This window comes from Enhydra lutris, unplaced genomic scaffold, assembly GCF_002288905.1.
Source record: "Enhydra lutris kenyoni isolate GAN:26980312 unplaced genomic scaffold, ASM228890v2 scaffoldscaffold16, whole genome shotgun sequence".
In the NCBI taxonomy this organism is placed as follows: domain Eukaryota; kingdom Metazoa; phylum Chordata; class Mammalia; order Carnivora; family Mustelidae; genus Enhydra; species Enhydra lutris.
Genome location: NW_019154100.1, coordinates 30262334 through 30281811, shown reverse-complemented (window position 1 = coordinate 30281811; position 19478 = coordinate 30262334). Strand labels below are relative to the sequence as shown.

Sequence of the window (19478 nt, the reverse complement as noted above, 5' to 3'; positions counted from 1 at the left end):
GGGGGAAGCAGGCTCCCCGCCAAGTAGAAAGCCTGATGCAGGGCTCGATCCTAGGACCCTGAGATCATGACCTGAGCCAAAGGCAGATGCTTAACCCACTGAATCACCAGCACCCATGCTTAATTTTTTAAATATTTTTTAAGACTTTATTCATTTCAGAGAGAGAGTGTGTGCATGCACAAGTCGGGGGAGGGACTGAGGGCGAGGGAAAAGCAGGTTCCCCACTGAGCAGAGAGCCCAACCCCAGGACCCTGAGATTATGACCTGAGCCGAAGGCAGACGCTTAACCAACTGGGCCACCCATATGCCTCTGTTTTTGCTTTAAACAGTTCATTACGTTTTAAAGAAATTAAGAGATGTCATTTTAAAGAAATTAAAGAAAATGTCATTTATATTCACCTACATACTTAACATTTATAGACCTCCTCAATACAGGTCATGTGTTCATGCTTTTTCATGTCGAGAACTTTTTTTTTTAAGTAGGCTCCACACCCAGCATGGAATGCAATGTGGGGCTTGAACTCACGACCCTGAGATCGTGACCTGAGCTGAGATCAGGAGTCAGACACTTAACTGACGGAGCTACTCAGGCACCCCATTTAGAAATTTTTCATTGTTTGTCAGACACAGTAAATTTTACGTTGTTTAGTATTGGATTTTGTCGTATTCCTTTACAGATCTGTCTCTATTGTTTTTATATTTATGCTTAAAACAATTATAGAGACCTTTCCAAAGTTCAAAAAAAGAAGGACTGAGAGAATGTCATTTCTAATTTTTCCTCAGTCACTTCCTTAGACAAATCTCCCCCTCTGAGAAAGTTACGGGGTGGGGGGGAGAGATCATTTCAAATCTATTTCCAGGCTATAATGCCAAAATCTCAGCAAACACAGTTCTTGAAATACTAGAGATAATACTTACCTGCAGAAAATTTCTAGAGAAACTGATCTCACCCTTTCAGAACCTGCAGAGAGGACATAGCTAAGTAACACCCACATAAAAGTACACATCTTGGGGCGCCAGGCTGGTTCAGTGGTTGAGCCTCTGCCTTCAGCTCAGGTCATGATCTCAGAGTCCTGGTATCAAACCCTGCATCCAGCTCTCTGCTCAACAGGAAGCCCGCTTCTCCCTTTCTCTCTGCCTTTCTGCCTACTTGTGATCTCTGTCAAATAAATAAATAAATAAAATCTTTAAAAAAAAAAAAAGTACACATCTTAAATCTCACCCTTTTTCATTCAGTAGTTTCTCCATTTCTGTAATGTAACACTCATCACAAACAGCCAGGTACTCCAGCACTAGCTTTGCGTCCTTCTTATATGCCTTGCCAATTGCTCCCTTATTGGGTTCAAACTGAACAACACTGACTGTTTTGTAGGAAGTAGTCAAGGAACCAAAAAGCACAGTGAACTGCCATAGTATTTTGGAAAACGATCTTGAGGACAATCCATCATCGAATTGAAACAACTAGTTCTCTATTGGCATCCTAGATCCCGTTTATAAGGACTTCAAGTGTAAGATGAAATAACTACTCACAGAACCATTCAGACAAACCTCACTAAAAGTAAGTAAACACTGTCAACAGAGACTTCTGCAAAGTTACAGTGAGATGAAAGGGATATTATCTAAACAGCAACATAACATAACACAGCATAATTACCTCTGCTGACCGTTTACTGATTTCTGAAATGTCCCAAACACAACAGGATCTACCTGCTGTCACTGGCCTAGCCCTAAGATGAGTTCACGACCTCAAATGCCTGGTAAAGAATGGAAATTTCTTTGCTGATTCACAGACTAAGTGAGCTAAATTATTATTTCATCTACCATAAAATGGCACTCATCTTTTAGTAGAAAAAGTATTCCCTAGGTGCCCTTTATTTAAAGGTGCAGGTGTAGAGAAACGCATTGTGGAGATAGCTGGGAATAACTGGCCCACACCCGGGAAGACACTCAGAGCACTCTTCTGAATATGCTTCTTTCAAAGCATCAATCACACCAAAGTGGGTGTGTCAGATTACAAAAAAGAGACTAGGAAAGGAGCAACGACATGGGTAGAATAGTAGGTTTAAATAAGTGCTACCACAATATCCAAAGCATCTCAGTTTATCCGCAGAATGTGCAGACTTGGATTTATCCATTTTCAGTAAGTTTACACTTTAGACCTGAGTTGCTGAAGCAACCAGCAAGGATATGGGCTCTTTCAGAGGTTTCTCAGCTACAAGTGGGACTTTGGTGGCTCGAGCATGACAAGAAAGGTCATAACAGGAACGATCTGCACATCCGACAATCTCAATCCAGCCCTAAGAAGACATAATAAATAAAAACATTTATTACGCTGGGTTCATTCACAGATGCATGCAGATTGTAAGTAACTTTCACTTACCCAAAGATAATTTATTATAGCATCTCCACTCAACTTTTATAAATGTTTGAAATGGGAATAGTTCTATACATCAGGCAGCTAACAACGCTCTAAAATATAATTCACACATGTACGCAAAGTGGTCTTCTTATTTTCTGGACAGATTTATTTTGCCATATTGTGAATGTGGGATAAACTAATATATTCTAGGATTTAACTACGAAAATAAAATGTGAACCTAGACAAAGTCAGTAGACATGTTTCAAATTTGAGACCATGATTCAAAATGAATCTAGCAGAAACCTCTACTGTCTTTGGATGAAGTGTCTATTGATCTCACAACCTGACATCAAATGGCTGTGCTAAACACACAGCTCAGCTGGCCATGAATGTGGCCATTTGTGTTCAATTCAGTTTCTTACACAACAAAAGAAATCTCAGTAAAGAGCAGGTAGCATTTAAGTCACAGAATAAAACTTAACAGCAACGCCACCACAGAGATGTTAAAGGCTTATTTTAGTAGATATCTAGTTAGTCCTCATGAATATTTATATTCTGCCTTTGATCCAAAGAGTATGAAAAATTGCAACCATCACAACTACTAAGCTTTCCAAGCATGTGACCACATGGGGGTGCATGGACTAAAGACAGCAAAGATAAACCTCACAAGCTCAGAAACCCCAACACATAACAACAAAACAGAAATTAAAAGAATGAAACCTAAAATCATGTAACTTGATCATCTGACATTCAATGAAGATGTCAACATATTCATGTATTAAAAGGTAAAATCACTGAAACACATCTGAGGACAGCAAGCAATAAGCCTGGGATAGTGGTTACCTCTGAGAAAAGAAAAGAAAGGGACGGAGCATTAGCTGTCTCAGTTAACATTTCTTTCATTAAAAATATAAAATATGAAGCACATAAAAAGGAAGTGTTCAAGTCTCTTCTTGAATGCAGGGACTGTCTTATTTCTATTTATCAGACTGTTCTACTGATGGAGTACTTCAGATGAGGGAAGGAAGCTCTTTACCTGTTTTATTTCCCTGATTTAAGTGAGTGAGAAACAATTTTCCTTTGCTCTCTCAGGCTGCAATGGAACAACTTGAATAGGGTTTTGGCATTTCCTTTGCTTTATAAAACATGCTCAGCAAACGGCACCAGTTGTCTACAATTTGATAGAACTGTTAACAATTACAACACTTTATAAAGCAACTAGTTTAACAAAAATCACTACTGTGAAGACTTAAAACAATAAAAGGTCTTTAAAGGAGTTCTCCCCTCTCCTTGAAAGTTCCTATTACCTTCAAGCTTCTGGTTTTGTTTAGTTTCCCAATGACCTTATGTAAAATGTTGTAGCCTAATTCCATGCTGGGCCCACATTTTTCTTTTTTCAATTTTCTTCTTTAATTAAAAAAAAGAAATGTAGGTACAATTGACATGAAACATTATGTTAGTTCCAGGTATGCAATACGATGACTCAGTATTTGTAGATAATGTAAAATGAGCACCATAATAAGTCCGGTTAACATCCGGCAACCACACATGGTTCCAGAACCTATAGGACCTACTCTCTTAGCAGCTTTTAAATACCCAATGTAGCATGATTAACTACTATCACCATGATGTTCATCACATCTGGAAGACTGAGGTCCACATTTCTGATTCTCAATACTTAACTACAGCTCACAGTGGCACTCAAAAAAGCATGAGCAAAAGTGTCGTAAGGTCTATTAAAGCAATGTAGCACAATGGTTAAGAGCACGGGCCCAGAGTGAGACGGCCCTAGTTCATACCGCACCTCTACCACTCGCTGTGAGACTCAAATTGCTTAACCTCTCAGCACTTCGGTCTCCTCAGAAACGGGACCTACGATGAGGATTACACAAGATACTACATATGAAGCATTCAGACTGGAAAGCACAGCCCTTACCAATTAAACATGCCGAATGAACAAATGAAAGAAATAAAATGTAATCCAGGCCACATTCAGAATCTCAAGTGAGATAGCAAGAATCTGTGTCTACTTTAACAAAATTAGAGTCAGAGAAAACTAAGAAAGGGAACTGGTATGGAACAAAGAGAAAAGAAATAATCTTTTCTCACACAACACAGGAACTATTTTCTTTATTTATCTATTTATCTGATGTGCAAATAGGAAGAAATTCCAGAAAATTTAAAACATGTAAAGAAATTTATATTCATCTATAACCCAAAAATAACTACTCCCATCATTTTGGCATACATATGTCCAACAAGTCTGTGAGGAAAATCTAGTAACAAGAAAAACCTAACAGATTACAGAAATTTTTTCCTAAATCCACAAAGGAAAATGAATATATTTAAAACAACATCAGTAATAGCCACTACAAATATCTGCATACCACTATGAACATATACATGCGTGTATGTTTGTAATGCATGTAATATCATTTAGAACAGTGGCTAAAAAACCCATGGGACTAAGAATGGTTTTTACATTTTTAAAGGGATGTAAAAAAGAAAGAGACGACAAGAAGAAATAAAAGTCTGCAATGCCTAAAGTATTTTTACTACATTTACTATGGAAAACATTTGCTGATCCCTGATGCAGACACATGAACAACTTTTGAGGACGTGTATATAGCTGAAGTTTCACTTTCTACATAATATTCTTCAGAATTACTTTTTGCTTTTTATTTTACAGAAATGAGTCATTTTTTAAAGTGACTAATTTTTATTTCTAATTTTTAAAAATGAATCTATTAAAGTCATTTTGAAAACTAAAGAGTGAAACCAAGGGCACATGGGAACAAATGACAAGTCTCTCTAGCACCAACAAGAAAGGCCAGGAGGCTCTCAGGCCCCTTGTTCTGGATGCCACCTTGTTCCCACAGCCACCAGGGCAGAAAGCATCTTCTATATCCAATGGCTTTTTTTTTTTTTAAACTTTTTTTTAAATGTTTATTTATGTTTAGTCATCTCTACACCCACTGTGGGGCTCAAACTCACGACCCTGAGATCAAGAGTCACATGCTCCTCTGAGCCAGCCAGGCATCCCTCCTAAACCCAAATGTCTGTCAATCCTAAGCTCCAGTAAGAATGTTCATGTTCGGGAGCTGCAGGTGGTAAGGTACAGTGAAGCGGTAGCCAGGATGTCTCTGAATTATTATTAAATACATAGAATTTGAGAAAAGGTAGTTCCTAAACAAGAGATCCTAACTACTAGTCTATCACCAAAACCTAACAAATAGCTCTCTAAACAAAGAGCACCATGTCTTTCTTTACTCCGCCCTCTCACCATTTCCAACGTTTGCTAGGGTCCTTCCTTGTCAAGGAGGAGGCCACCCCATCTTAGCTGCACCTGGGGATACTACCCATAACACTACCCATCCCAGGAATGTACACACCAGCACTGCTCCATCACTGACCTTCCCTGTCTCTCTCACTCTCAGTCTCTGGAAAAGCCATCTAAGTCTACAAAGGGCTCTTGGGACACAAAAGTAACCCCTTCCTTATAAGAGGACAGAGCACAACTGCTTTTTTCCATTTTGCTTTGGAAAAGACCTCTTTTCTCTTTGTTCCACTCTGATATAGAACACACAAAATGCAATTTTGAAATCCATGCCTCCTATGTTAACAGTGTGAAGATCACATGCTAACGACCCTTCCACATCCTTACATAGGATGTTTTAGACTCGGCATCCCAACAGTCACAGGCATAGTGGGCCATCTCGTTCTCCATGTGCTGGCGGAAGCGGAGTTTATCTGGAGATACTCCAACCTTCGTGAGGTAGAGGTAGATGCGGCCAATGAAGTAGCCTAATACTGAGTTGTTAATCACACCCTAAAAATCAATGAATAAACAAGTAAGTGAATAAATAAGCAAGCAAACATGCAAACAAGCACAGAGGAAGGCAAAAAACACACATCCTTTTGAAGGCCAATGTACCACTTTCGATTTATTCATACTCTACTGAAAAATATTTGACACACAGGGTAAGCTAATTTATCTAGCTCTCAGAACAATCTCAAAGAATCTAATTGTGGCTATTTTTAAAGGGGTTAATGTCAAGTTAACAAGCTGATTATAACAGAGTTATTCAAAATCTTTCTGCCATACTCACTGGATCAGCAAAATTTCAGCCCAATACTTCAGTACTACAGTACTAGAAATGCCATTCATAATAATGACCCTACAGAGGGGCAGATATACTTCCTCTGAATTAACAAAAGTAATAAGACATGTTGAAGGGATTTTAATGTATCCTTATCCACTGAAGTGTGTGCACCCCAGAGCACACACCAGTACCAGAAGGATCTTAGAAATCATCTAGCCCCATCTACTACCCACTGCAGAGCCCTTCTCTGCCAAATGGCTGGCAAGTTATCACCCAGCCTCAACTGAAATATTTTCAGGGGCAGGAAGTTCATTGTTCCCTGGAGCAATTCATTTCACTATCAGGCAGCAGAGACTATTAGATAAAGTTTCCACTCACTCACTTTTCTAGACAAATGATTAGAGAAATTCTATTCTATGCAAGACTTTAGCCCAACTGTTATGTGTAAGATTAAAATCCAGAGGACTAGCTTTCCGTGAGTCAAAATGTCTCCCCCAAATGGTACATATTGATAAAAGTTGGGACTGACAGGGCACAGTTCAGACCAGGATCTTTTTTCCAAGTGCTCTGCTAAATTTTTTTGATGTTAGCCCCCTGGCCTACAAATTGGCATGTTCAGGTAATTTCCTCCCACTATAATAATAGTTATATTAATATAATAATAATAATAATAATAATAATGGGATAAATACTGTATAAAAAGCAAATACTATATAAAAAACAAAATGACTGCTAAAATAAATATTTTGTCATCCAGTACACAGAATTTCCTAAGTGCTGCAGACCCTAAGCTGGAATAACCTAAATGAAGTTACCTATGGAATCTTACCTGTTCAACAGCATCTCCTAGGCGCATTTTTCGAGCAGACTGTCCGCTGACTTGGGCTTTTGCTGAATATAAATAAAGGTGGAGGTCTGCCACATTCTGAAACTTGGGATGGTCCTTTTCACTGGGATCTACAAAGTGTTCAATTTCTGCCATTGTGAATTCTCTGGAAGAAAAAATGTAAGGGATAAAAGTTGCATACTTAACTATAAAAATTAACGAGGCCCTTATTTTCAACTTTACTCTGCAATGATACAGGCCCTCAGGCGACAGGAATCTCTTATCAGTAAACCAGAAAACTGTTTCCTAAGAGAATGGCAAGGAAAAAAAAAAGAGGTTGGATTAAGTTTATCTGGGTGGCTATTATTCTTAAACATATTAATGAAAACTTTACAACTCACCTGAATAGTAATTTAAATAAATAAATACAATCAAACTTCTCTCAAATATTAACTTCTGTCTAATGACAAAGATTCTTTGCTTGCCCTAATTTTAGTCAGTTTTCTGAACCTCTTCGTAGGCCCATCTGTATACTTCTTTGTAAAATCCAGTTTTAGCAAGAACCCTGATAAGTCAGTTTAACTAGAACCCTCCACCCCAACCCTTGCTATGTGATCACCTCTGCTCTCTTTTTTGGGTTTGTCATCCACTACCATCCCCCAGTTGGTGTCTGTTTACCCTGGCCTATCTCCAGCAAGATCCCATTAGGTTGGCTTACCCAGAATCCCCCTTGCCTTGCCCCTGATGGTTCCTTTTAGTGGTTTTCTAGCCACTGATGCCCTTCACCCCACGCCTTGGCTATAAATCCTCTCTTGCCCCTGCTCTATTCAAAACTGAGCCCTATTCTATACTGAGGTCTCTTTTCCCCTACTGCAACAGTCTTGAATAAAATCTGTTTCTATTACCTTAACTACTATCCGTGTTTCCTTCCATAGTAGCCATAACAACAAGATTATTTTCATTGGAAAATAAATTTTAAAGAACAGACTGATAGTTTTTAAAATTAGGAAAACTTAAGGGAATGTCAGACAGAAAAAAGAAATGAGATACTGAATAGCGACTTCCAAATAAAGTGGTTTTCCTTAGACCACTAGCAAGTCTTTATAAATATATACTAAATGAAGTTCCCAGTATTTCCTTTTCAAAGCACGGGAAATTTAAAGTGAAGTGAAATTATTCTTCAGCTTTTATAGTAGTTTGGTTTCTTTCTTTTTATTGCTCTGAGCAAGTAAATGACTGATAATGGCACCATACAGCTGGCTTCTTCAGAGTAACAGCTTCTTGAATAAAGTGTTATTCAAGGCAGAGGACATAAGACACGAACTGAACAGGCTAGCATCAAGCTAACTGCATAATGATGAAATAAATATGCATTTAGTAATGGTTTCCCAAAGAGACCTCACTGAATGGCAATTAAGTAGCTATTGGGGGAAAAGTGTTTTAAGTTAATTTTATGAGTCAAAATCAAGTCTCTCTTCTTTAAACACCTCCCACACACACATTTACTAGTGCACTTCCATGATTATCTCAGATGTTTCAGAAGTAATGAAAAATTGCTTAAATGGGCCCTAAAAATACATGAAATACACTGCAAAAGAGCTCGGACTTTGAACTTTATTTTTTAATAGTATTTCTTCCTTGGTCCTAAGGTACCTGTATCTTTTCTTTCAACCACTATCAAACATCCTCCATGTGCACAGAAATAGGACAGAGACAAGAAGCACAATGTCTGTCCTCACATACCTTACAGCTTGGCAGACAACAAGAGAACATCTAAGATGCAGAGCGTGTCAAAATGTCCTGCCCAAAACCCCAAATAAGCTGCTGCCCAAGTCTTTCCGTCTGTTCTGTCAAATAACCCCGGCCCACAGACGGGAGACGGAAATCAACTCTAACAGTGATCCCACCAATGGTCTCTTGTCTTTGAGTTCAGAGACCGTACCTGGACCGTGGAGAACTCTAATAACCTACAGTCTAGGAGACAGAACCAGCCGATCACAATAAAAATATTTTTTTTAAAAACTACAGATGAGGGGCGCCTGGGTGGCTCAGTGGATTAAGCCACTGCCTTCGGCTCAGGTCATGATCTCAGAGTCCTGGGATCGAGCCCCGCATCGGGCTCTCTGCTCCGCAGGGAGCCTGCTTCCCCCTCTCTCTCTGCCTGCTGCTCTGCCTACTTGTGATCTCTCTCTCTCTCTCTCTGTGTCAAATAAATAAATAAAATATTTAAAAAATAATAATAATAAAAAAAAATAAAAACTACAGATGAACCGTCTAATACTCTCAACCTAAACAGAAGAAATCACAGCCATGCAAAGACTGATTACCTGATAACCCCATGCCATCAAGAAGACATCACAGCACTAAACAAATCCTAGCCCATTCCAAGGAACAAAAGCCATGCGGATACTGGCTTATGGAAGAATGAGTGGACTTCTAGTCGGGACCTTACAGATGCATATAACAAAAACCAGCCAGAATCCAGACAGGGTGCTTTAAAGTGAAAGTGACCAAAATAAAAATGGCCAAGGAACCCCCACGGACCTTTCACCAGCTCACTCCTAATCACTCCTCAGCTCTGAGCTACTTTTTCGATTTACCACTCTCCATTCCACAGGCCCCAGGTTTTGCCTTACTTTGTGGTCCTTTTATAACTTCCAAGAGCTACTCGACATTATATAAATCCTCTCCAAAACACTGACTTTACACAAAGTCAGTCTTACCGGGCTTCCTCAGTATTTTGAAACCATGCTTGAAGACACTACTGGAACAGATGGAAAGCCAAAAAACAAAAGGAAAAAGAGAGACAGAAAAACCAAGACGCCAGGAAGTAAAACAGACTCAAGCCTACAAGTTTTCACTGTTACTATATCTGGCTAAAGTTTCTGACCACCTCTTCTTTCCGCATGGAGGCCCAAAGGGAAATTGTTTTGTGCAAGCCCCTTCCTCGCGCGCAGTCCCCACTTTCTCGACAAGAAGGCTGAGCCAATCATAGGCCTGAAGAAACAGTTCGGTCAGTATATGGGGCGTTTCCACAGTGAGTGTCAGGGGGACTGACAAGATTAGGCAGGTGCTTTGGGTGCTTTGATGTAGAGTCAGTGGCTGGGATATGCTATGACTGAAGTCTGTAATTATAGTGAGTAAGAAAAGAGAGGAGATGGGTGGGGTGGTGGAGCTGTGGAAAATCCTTCTGGAGTCTAAGATAGTTAAGTTTACCTACGTATCTTATTTTTTTTTTTTTCTTTTTTTATGAAGACAAAACTTCGTCAGGAAGGTGCACTGACTTTTTTTTTTAAAGATTTTTTTTATTTGACAGAGAGAGATCACAAGCAGACAGAGAGGCAGGCAGAGAGAGAGAGAGAGAGAGAGGGAAGCAGGCTCCCTGCTGAGCAGAGAGTCCAATGCGGGACTCGATCCCAGGACCCTGAGATCATGACCTGAGCCAAAGGCAGCGGCCTAACCCACTGAGCCACCCAGGCGCCCCGTATCTTATTTTTTATATGCAATTTATAATGCCAAGAGATGATATCAGTAAGAAAACACAGAAATCACAAAAAGCTTAAAATCTCAGTAAGTTTCTAAAGAAAACTTAGGTGCCAATATGCACTCCCACGTACGCCTGTATATATCTGGCAAAAGGAGATTATTAGAATAGAGACAAGTGAGCAGACTAGAGTAGACAGAAGCAAGCCTGCTAGCTGGCCTGTCACAGAGGCACACCAAGTATCTGGAGGAATGTCAACTGGTTACAGAAACACCCTCGGCCCAACTCCAGTGCTGCTCTTTGCCCTGGACACCCCGGATAACACTCTCCTCCTAACCGTCACCTCATCCCCACCTCACCCTACACTTACATACATCACCACTGCCAGAAAAATGCCTTGGTTTAGACAATCAAGATCCTGCCATCCTCTAAATATATGACAAACAAGGGGGAAAGATCATTTTGGAGCAGGTGAGAAACATGATCTATTCTTCACCCTCCTTCCTTTCAAGTTCCCATTAGTTACTCACAACTACCTGATGTCCCAGAGATTACAAACAAACATCATCTTTTGGAGGACAAAACTAAAGACATGGTCATGTAAGAACAAAGCAGAACTGTTTCAACATAACAAGCTTCCCTTTCCTATTTAATGCTTAGCTCATTCACAAATTTTACTGGAAGAATAATACGGGCAGTACCTGACTCTGATCAGTCCAGATCGAGGGGAGATCTCATTTCTAAAAGAATTTCCGATCTGGGCAGCAGCAAAAGGCAACCTTCCTTGGTTGAACTCCAAAAGTCTCTTGAAATTCAGGAAAATACCCTGTGCAGTTTCTGGTCTCAAGTACCTATAAATTTAAATAAATTGGTCTGTTAGAAGGAAGGAAATTAAATTTTCCAAAAATCTGAAATTCTAGATACAAATCCTGAAAGTCCTAAGTATACTATTTTCATACAAAGCAGGGCATATATGCTCTAAAGCAAAGGAGTAAGAAGAGTAGACATTTTCCTTGGTACCAAACATACTCAAGCAAGTGTTAGAGAATGTATCAAGCAACTGGTATGGCAACACTACTATCAGAAATGTCATTCTATTTTATCAGTCCAGTGAGTCAATGCCACCTCTCTCTTATTGTCCCTAAAACCTGATAAATCATTAACGTGCAGGCAGACAACAATTCAGAGCCTTCTGAAAAGAAGACTCTGCCTAAGTATGTGCCTGTTAACGCACCTATTAGAGTGTAACTGTGTGGCTACAAAGAAGCCAGTATGGCCTTACACTCAGCATTAGAGCTCATTCATCAGAGTCATCACATCAGGCCAGGCAAATGGCAGGTTTTTCCTATCATTTTCTCCTCTGTGGTATTCCACATTTCCAGCCACAGGTTTCTTCTCTTTTTCTCCATGTTTTAAAGATACAGCTAAGCAAATACACCATGATAGCCATTTTCCTCTTCTCAATTTTACAGAAAATATTCTCTGCAAAAACATCAGTTAAGAAAGCTTTTCCAAGGGCCTACCTCAAATAAATATTTTGTGAAAAGAACTTTAAATCAAGGAAAAGATAAAATATAATTGTACCCTCTTCTCACTCTAATATACCAACACCTCATTCTGGAGGTCCTTTCCAGATTTCATCCAAAAGAAGTATAACTACAGTTTATACACATTTTTTTAAAAAGCTGTAAGACTTTTTTAAATTTCATTTATTTATTTTTAAGTAGACTCTATGCCCAACATGGGGCCTGAACTCATGAGCCCAAGATCAAGAGTTACATGCTCCACCATCTGAGCCAGCCAGGCACTTCTATGTGCATGATTTAGAAGTAGAATGTGTAAAATTATGTATTCTTTATTTTTTCCATTTTCTAAATAATCATAAAAATATTTCATATTTAATAGTTGCAGTGTATCCTACTAAAACGATCTACTTTAATTAACTTAACCATCTCAAATTTTTGGATAAATAGGTTATTTCTATTTTTAATTTATATGCTCTTGATAAATACACCTTCATAGCTTCCTTTCCTTTTGAATTATCTGCTCAGATAAATTCCCAAGAGTAAGTCAGAGGGCTTGGCCCATTTAATGACTTTCTGTATGTACTGCCAAAATGAAAGGCTCACCCTTGGCCTCGTTCCATAAAATATCCCAAGTCAACACAGTGTGTGACTAAAATAATTCTAGTCATACATTCTGTCACAATTAATTTTTATTATTCTACTTTAGGAAACATAATCTATCTCGCTTCATCTAACAAAAGCCTACCCTCGATTACTTACAATGAGACCATAAGAAAAACATCTGAAGTTATGAAGTGGACTACTTTGGCTAAGTTTGTTAACACTGAGAAGGAATCTATATCTACAAATTCTAGTTCTGGGTCATATTGTAAATTGTTCAGCTTTTTTTACTGTGAAAACCACATCTTTTAAATAACACCAAACCTATGTTGTTCTGTATGGTAGGCCACTAGTCAAATGCCTAAATTTAAATTAATTAAAATTAAATACATTTTAAAGTTCAGTTCCTCAGAAGCACTAATGCCATTTCAAGTGCTCAGTAGCCACATGTGGCTAGTGGCTACTATACTGGACAACACAGATTACCGAACATTTATACCATTGCAGAAAGTTCTATTGGATAGTACTGATCTAGACTAAATGGTTTGTAAGTCTCCTTCGGCAATAAGTTCAATGACTTTCAAAACCATTCCTCAACTATCTCTCCTACCCTGTACAGCTATCACCACAAGATATGATGATCACAGACTTCTATTTATTTTATGGCAAAAAAATGATCACATACACTAAAAATATATACATATACATATATATATATATATATATATATTCAGAAAGATTAGAAGGAATAAATTTAAGAATATGTTTGTTATTATTTCTCCTTAAAATGTTTATCTGTACTTTCTACATACCATTTTTCAAAAATTTTTTTTCATGGCTGATTTGATGTTTACTTTTTATTACAACAATTTTAGTAACTTCATTACATAAAGAGTAAGTGATACATACCCAGGCATGTTTCCTCCAGGCCCAATGAAGGTTTTGAACATTAAGTTAAAAGATACTGGAGGGGAGAGATCATTTCCAGTAATGGGGGATTTTACATTATAGTTCACAAAAAGATCCCCAAGTTCCTGCTGGCCATAGTTATCAAGCTAAAGGATACATAAAGAAAACAATTAACATAAAAGATTGAGGAAAAAAACACAGCATAAAAGTATTACATACATAAAACCCATCTACCATTAAAAGTCACCCAAAATAAGAACATCAAAGTTAATCTAACTTTCAAAAAACCCAAATTAAAATCATAACCAGTTCACTTTCCGTTTATCAATTTATCATTTACCATTCTAGAAAAATGGAGTACTTGTCTGGAACTGACCTAAACTGACAAATTCACCATTTCACAAGGAAAGATAAAGAAAAATATCTCTGGTTCAATTATAATAGTTACAGATTGGTAAGAATCTGAAATCATATAAATTACATTGGTTTTTATAGATTTTATTTATTTGTCAGAGAGAGAGAGAGATACAGACCACAAGCAGGGGGAGTGGGAGGCAAACGGAGAAGCAGACTCCCCTCTGAGCAGGAAGCCCAATGTGGGACTCGATCCCAGGATCTGGAATCATGCCCTGAGCCAAAGGCAGACGCTTAACCAACTGAGCCACCTAGGTGCCCCATAAATAAGTTTTCAAGTTGCATTTTACCACTTCGCATATTTAAGAGTCAGGTACACTTCCCTATTAAATTGTGCATATAACTTTCCTTTGCCGCTAGATATTAAGCTCTTGAAGGTAGAAACTGTTTCTTATTCATCTCTGCTTGTTCTAGTGTACTGCACATTTTATATATTGATAACCAACGTGAAACCCTCTAACATGATGTGACTTCCAATTCAAAAATTTCAAATGACTATGACAAACCATCTAATACTGAAGAATGTTCAAAACTTAAAAAAAGAAATCTCCTAGTAGAATTAATTAGATAAATCAACTCAGGACCATAAGAACTGAGGCTCTGGAGTCAGAAAAACCTGGGTAAACTGCCCAATTCTACCACTTATGGATTGTGTGACTCAAGAGTAAGTTCTTATCTAATGTCTCTGAGCCTCAATTTGCTCATCTGTGAAATAGGGAAGCAGCATCTACTTCACTATGAAGAGGTACTATGAAGATTAATTATGTAAAGTACTTAACACAGGGCCTGGCACATAGCATACACGACACCACTAAGTGTCTTGCCAAAATATCCAACTGGGCCTCTAGGTCGGACTACCAAATTATAAGTAATATAGAAACAGAGGGACATGTGAAGTATCACCAAAATAATATAATGAGCCAAATCCAGGGAGTAGAAAATACTAAGAAACAAATATTTCAATTTTTTAAAAATATTTTTAAATGAAAATATAAGGCAAATTAGAGATAAAGAACCTAAAGACTGGAAGAGATTTAAGAAATATATCAACCACTCACAAAGTATGGACTTTATCTGGAGCCCAATTCAAACAAACAAAAAAAGTGGTTAACATTTAAGATAATGTAATTAAAATGATGTTTTAGATGTACTTCAAAATAATTCTGGAGAAGGTAGGAAAGCAGGGAATGGATTCAACGAAATTTGATAACATTTTAACAGGTTCATGGGTACATTAGTACTCATTATACTATCTTCTATTTGTATATGTTTTGAATTCTTCCTAACAAAAAACTTAAAATTGACTTAAAAGCTGGTCCATGCACAGGTGGGTCAGCAAAAATGGACAGAGAAGAAAAACAGTTCTGAGCTACTGAATCCACATAACAGGAATAAAGCTCTTCCTATCACAGAGGGTGAATCAGTTCCTTTTAAAGGAACTATCACGCTGCATAAAGCTGAAAAGGAGTCACAGATGCTAACAGGTAGAGAAAGCGATTATCTGCTCAAGCGAACAGATGGGCCTTTGGCCATGAATCCACCGGGGCCATTTCTGAGTACTAAACCACAGTTCCCAACTTTTCACTGAACGTTACACGGACAGCAGCTTCTATGTATATCTAACATAGCAAACCAAAAAACAGACTGCTCTCTGGGGTGCCTGGGTGGTTCAGCTCATTAAGCATCCAACTCTTGATTTTGGCTCAGGTCATGATCTCAGGGTTGTGAGACTAAACCTTGTTCTGGGATCCTGCACTGGGCTCCACACTGGGAGTGGAGTGTGCTTAAGATTCTCTTTCTCCCTCTCCTTCTGCCCTCCCCTCACCAGCACACTCACCCATTTTCTCTTAAAACAAAATAAAAACAAAGCAAAACAAAACAAAAAAAGCCAAAAACGAAAAAAACAGACTGCTCTTCTAAGACCATGAATATCAGACAGAAAGTCAGGGTTCAAACTATAAATGACTTAATGAATCAACTAATTACTTCCTGCTCTGACAACTGACTTGGAAATGAATGAAACTGTTAAGATTAAAGACACATACAAAAGCTTTGTAAGTCTAACATTCAAAATGGGAAACAGTAACCTGGGGGGTAATTAGAAGTGCTTTTCATTTCTTCTTTCTAATAAAGGTCATGCCTTTGGGAAAGAAAGGAAATGAGAAATGAATGTTTGGCTATAATGGTGTCAAAATCCAAAAACTGATTTACTAAATCATGAACAACAATACTAAAGCAATGAGCTTCAAGCGAAGGATAAAATATACCTCACAAGGACTAAAATAAATTGGCAGATGAGTCAACAGCCAAATTAAGATTTTCTTTTAATTTAAATGAGGAAGGAGAAAATTTCTGAGCTACCGTTAGAAAGCTAGATACCACAGAGAAAAATCAGCATATTTTTAGAAAACAAGGCAGCACTGCAAAAGTATCCAGTAAATGCTCATGAGAAAATGCAAAGAGGTAGGGATTCCTACATTCAGCCTCACATATTTATATACTAATATAAAGAAAATATGTATAAATGCACTGGTTTCTGTGTATGTCTGTATAGTTTTGCCCAAGAAAGTAAATAAAATTTAAGAGGTGAGCCTTGGTGGACCTCATGATCAAGCGCGGTGTTGGAGAAAGGTATTTTGCTTAAATGGATACGTAAGGTGAGAGATCAGCAACATACACACGTGGACATGTGCATCTTCCTGAGCAAAAGAGGTACCGTTTTCGTAGTATTTTTAAAGTGATCTGTGACCTAGAAAAGGGATAAGAACAACTTCTGATATAGAAGGTATTCCTGTACTTGGTAAAAGGCAGAACAGATTATCTCCATGGTCTTTCTTAAGTCTTCCCTAAACTTTGCCAACTTAAATAGAAATTATAAAACACTGAGTCTATAGGAAAGGCAGGGCCCTGCTCATCAGGTTCTAAGAATAACAGCATGTAGTCAGGGACAGTACAACCAGAAGCAGATCAAGTGGCTGATGAGACAGTATTCACAAGGATAGCTGCCCCCAAATCTCCATTATCAAAACTGAACACTATTCATCCTTAGCCACTTCTCTGGTTTTTGCTATTAAATCCAGAAAACTGGTTTCCAAGGAGATAGAACCCATTCCATGCCTATTTACACTGAATTGCTAATCTGGGCTAAAATAAAGTGTTAGCCACAAAAGGTAGAAAGAGAAGAAAATAAAAATACAAAGAGAAACATAAGGGAAACTCCACCTCCTTATAATCGTGGCCTGGGTCAGCACAATGTGGAATTCAACAGTCATCAAACACTGTAAGAAAGACAGTACCTACCTGAGTTGCTGTGATAACATCTCTAAAGTACTCACCTGAGCCAAGACACTTTCCATCTCTGACTTCTTCTCAGCAGAACACTTCTTATCAGACATCAATTTCTGTAAGTGAGCTACAAGAACAGTGTTGATACATGTCAATTTCAATCAAAGGGTAAAAGGACAACGCACTTTGAGTTTCGGTGCTGGAGAGGTAAAAAAAAATGAATCCAAGGATAGTGTTCTCACTTAATACAAATCCCATGGCTAATTTTACAGGGAAAATAATGATAATGTCTTGATCCTTTTGCTGACTTAGAATTTCTAATTATCATATAGAACTTCTTTTTGTTAAATAAGGGACTCAAGCTGTACAGGTATACCTTCAGTTCCAAACCACCACAATATAGCAAATATTGCACTAAAGCAAGTCAAATGAATGTTTTGGTTTCCCAGTGCATATAAAAGTTATTTGCCCCATATTGTATTCTATTATATCTTTTTTTTAAGAAAGCATACCTTAATTAAAATATTTTTAAAATTGGGGCACCTGGGTGGCTCAGTTGTTAAACCTCTGCCTTCAGTTCAGGTCATGATCCCAGGGTTCTGAGATCAAGCCCTGCATCGGGCTCCCTGCACAGCAGAAAGCCTGCTTCTTTCTCTCCCACTTCCCATCCTTGTGTTCCCTCTCTCACTGTGTGTCTCTCTGTCAAGTAAATAAATAAAATCTTCAAGAAAATAGAATATTTTAAAAATTAAGTTAAAATTTTATTGCTAAAAAATGCTAACCATCACCTGAGCTCTCAGAGTCCTAATTACTGATTACTATAAAAAATAAAATAACAAAAAAGTTTGAAATACTGCAAGAATTACCAAAATGTAAGAGAGACAAAGCGAAAAAAGCTGTTGGAAAAACAGCACTGTCTTTCCACTGCCTGACCTGGGGTTGGCCAATATCTGCACAGCACAGGAAGGTGGAGTGCAATAAAATGAGGTCTGCCTATGTGGCAAGATCTGTGCACCCTCCTCTTTAGATGTTATGCCCCCCAAAAAAGACATGAGAAAAATTTAATCTAAACCCTCTGTTTTGATCAATTTTACTTAGAAGAATATTTATCCAAGATGAAAAACCATACCTTTTAATAGATGGTCAGCACGAAAACACTCTCCATTTTTTACATCTTTCACCATGAAGTCAGCAAATTTGTCTACGTGGCCAGAGGTCCTAGTTTAACAAATGCCAAGCCAGGTTGTCATTTTCATACAAATTAATACATAAACCTTATGCTCTAAGATGTTCCCCCTCTATATATAATTTATCAAGCTTATATCTGTGTATTTGAAAGATGGAAGTTCCCATATATATAATGATGTATCCACAGTGGATAATAATGTAGGCCAGAGAAAATCCTTCCTCAAATCTATCCCCACCTTCCCCACCCCCACTCCAAGCTCTACCTTCCCACAGGAAAAAGACATCAACCAGATTATACTCTTACAAGTTGTCATAAAGTATGTGCTACCTTGCAGAATCAATTAATCCATGCTTATCTAATTATTAATGATTTATGCAAAGGCCAAAACCAGGGGGAATTTGACTAGACAAGAATTCATGGTAACTCAGTACAGAACCTGCATCTTTTTTTTTTTTTTTAAGATTTTATTTATTTATTTGTCAGAGAGAGAGAGAGTACAGGCAGGCAGAGTGGCAGGCAGAGGCAGAGGAGAAGCAGGCTCCCTGTAGAGCAAGGAGCCCGATGTGGGACTCGATCCCAGGACGCTGGGATCATAGCCTGAGCCAAAGGCAGCCGCTTGACCGACTGGGCCACCCAGGCATCCCCAGAACCTGCATCTTAAGAAAAGAGTTTTCTGCCACTGAAAACTGTATGGACACTGGTATTATCTCTTACACAATTCTTACTAGTGGAGGAAGTAGCTAAAGAATAGGTTCTCTTAGGGGTGCCCGGGTGGCTCAGTCG

General features: G+C 38.3%; 1 protein-coding gene across 1 annotated transcript in view; it reads right to left on the bottom strand.

The window, feature by feature from the left end:
* LOC111147251 (glycyl-tRNA synthetase) overlaps positions 1 to 19478 on the bottom strand; it is a 45010-nt gene that overhangs the window by 10031 nt on the left and 15501 nt on the right. The window contains exons 5-12 of the mRNA XM_022503173.1: positions 18636 to 18724; positions 17557 to 17633; positions 13808 to 13953; positions 11474 to 11623; positions 7292 to 7454; positions 6024 to 6188; positions 2190 to 2297; positions 1223 to 1368 (exon numbers count right to left, since the gene is read on the bottom strand). Coding sequence (XP_022358881.1) covers positions 1223 to 1368; positions 2190 to 2297; positions 6024 to 6188; positions 7292 to 7454; positions 11474 to 11623; positions 13808 to 13953; positions 17557 to 17633; positions 18636 to 18724 — 1044 coding nt within the window. The remainder of the gene's footprint in view (positions 1 to 1222; positions 1369 to 2189; positions 2298 to 6023; positions 6189 to 7291; positions 7455 to 11473; positions 11624 to 13807; positions 13954 to 17556; positions 17634 to 18635; positions 18725 to 19478) is intronic.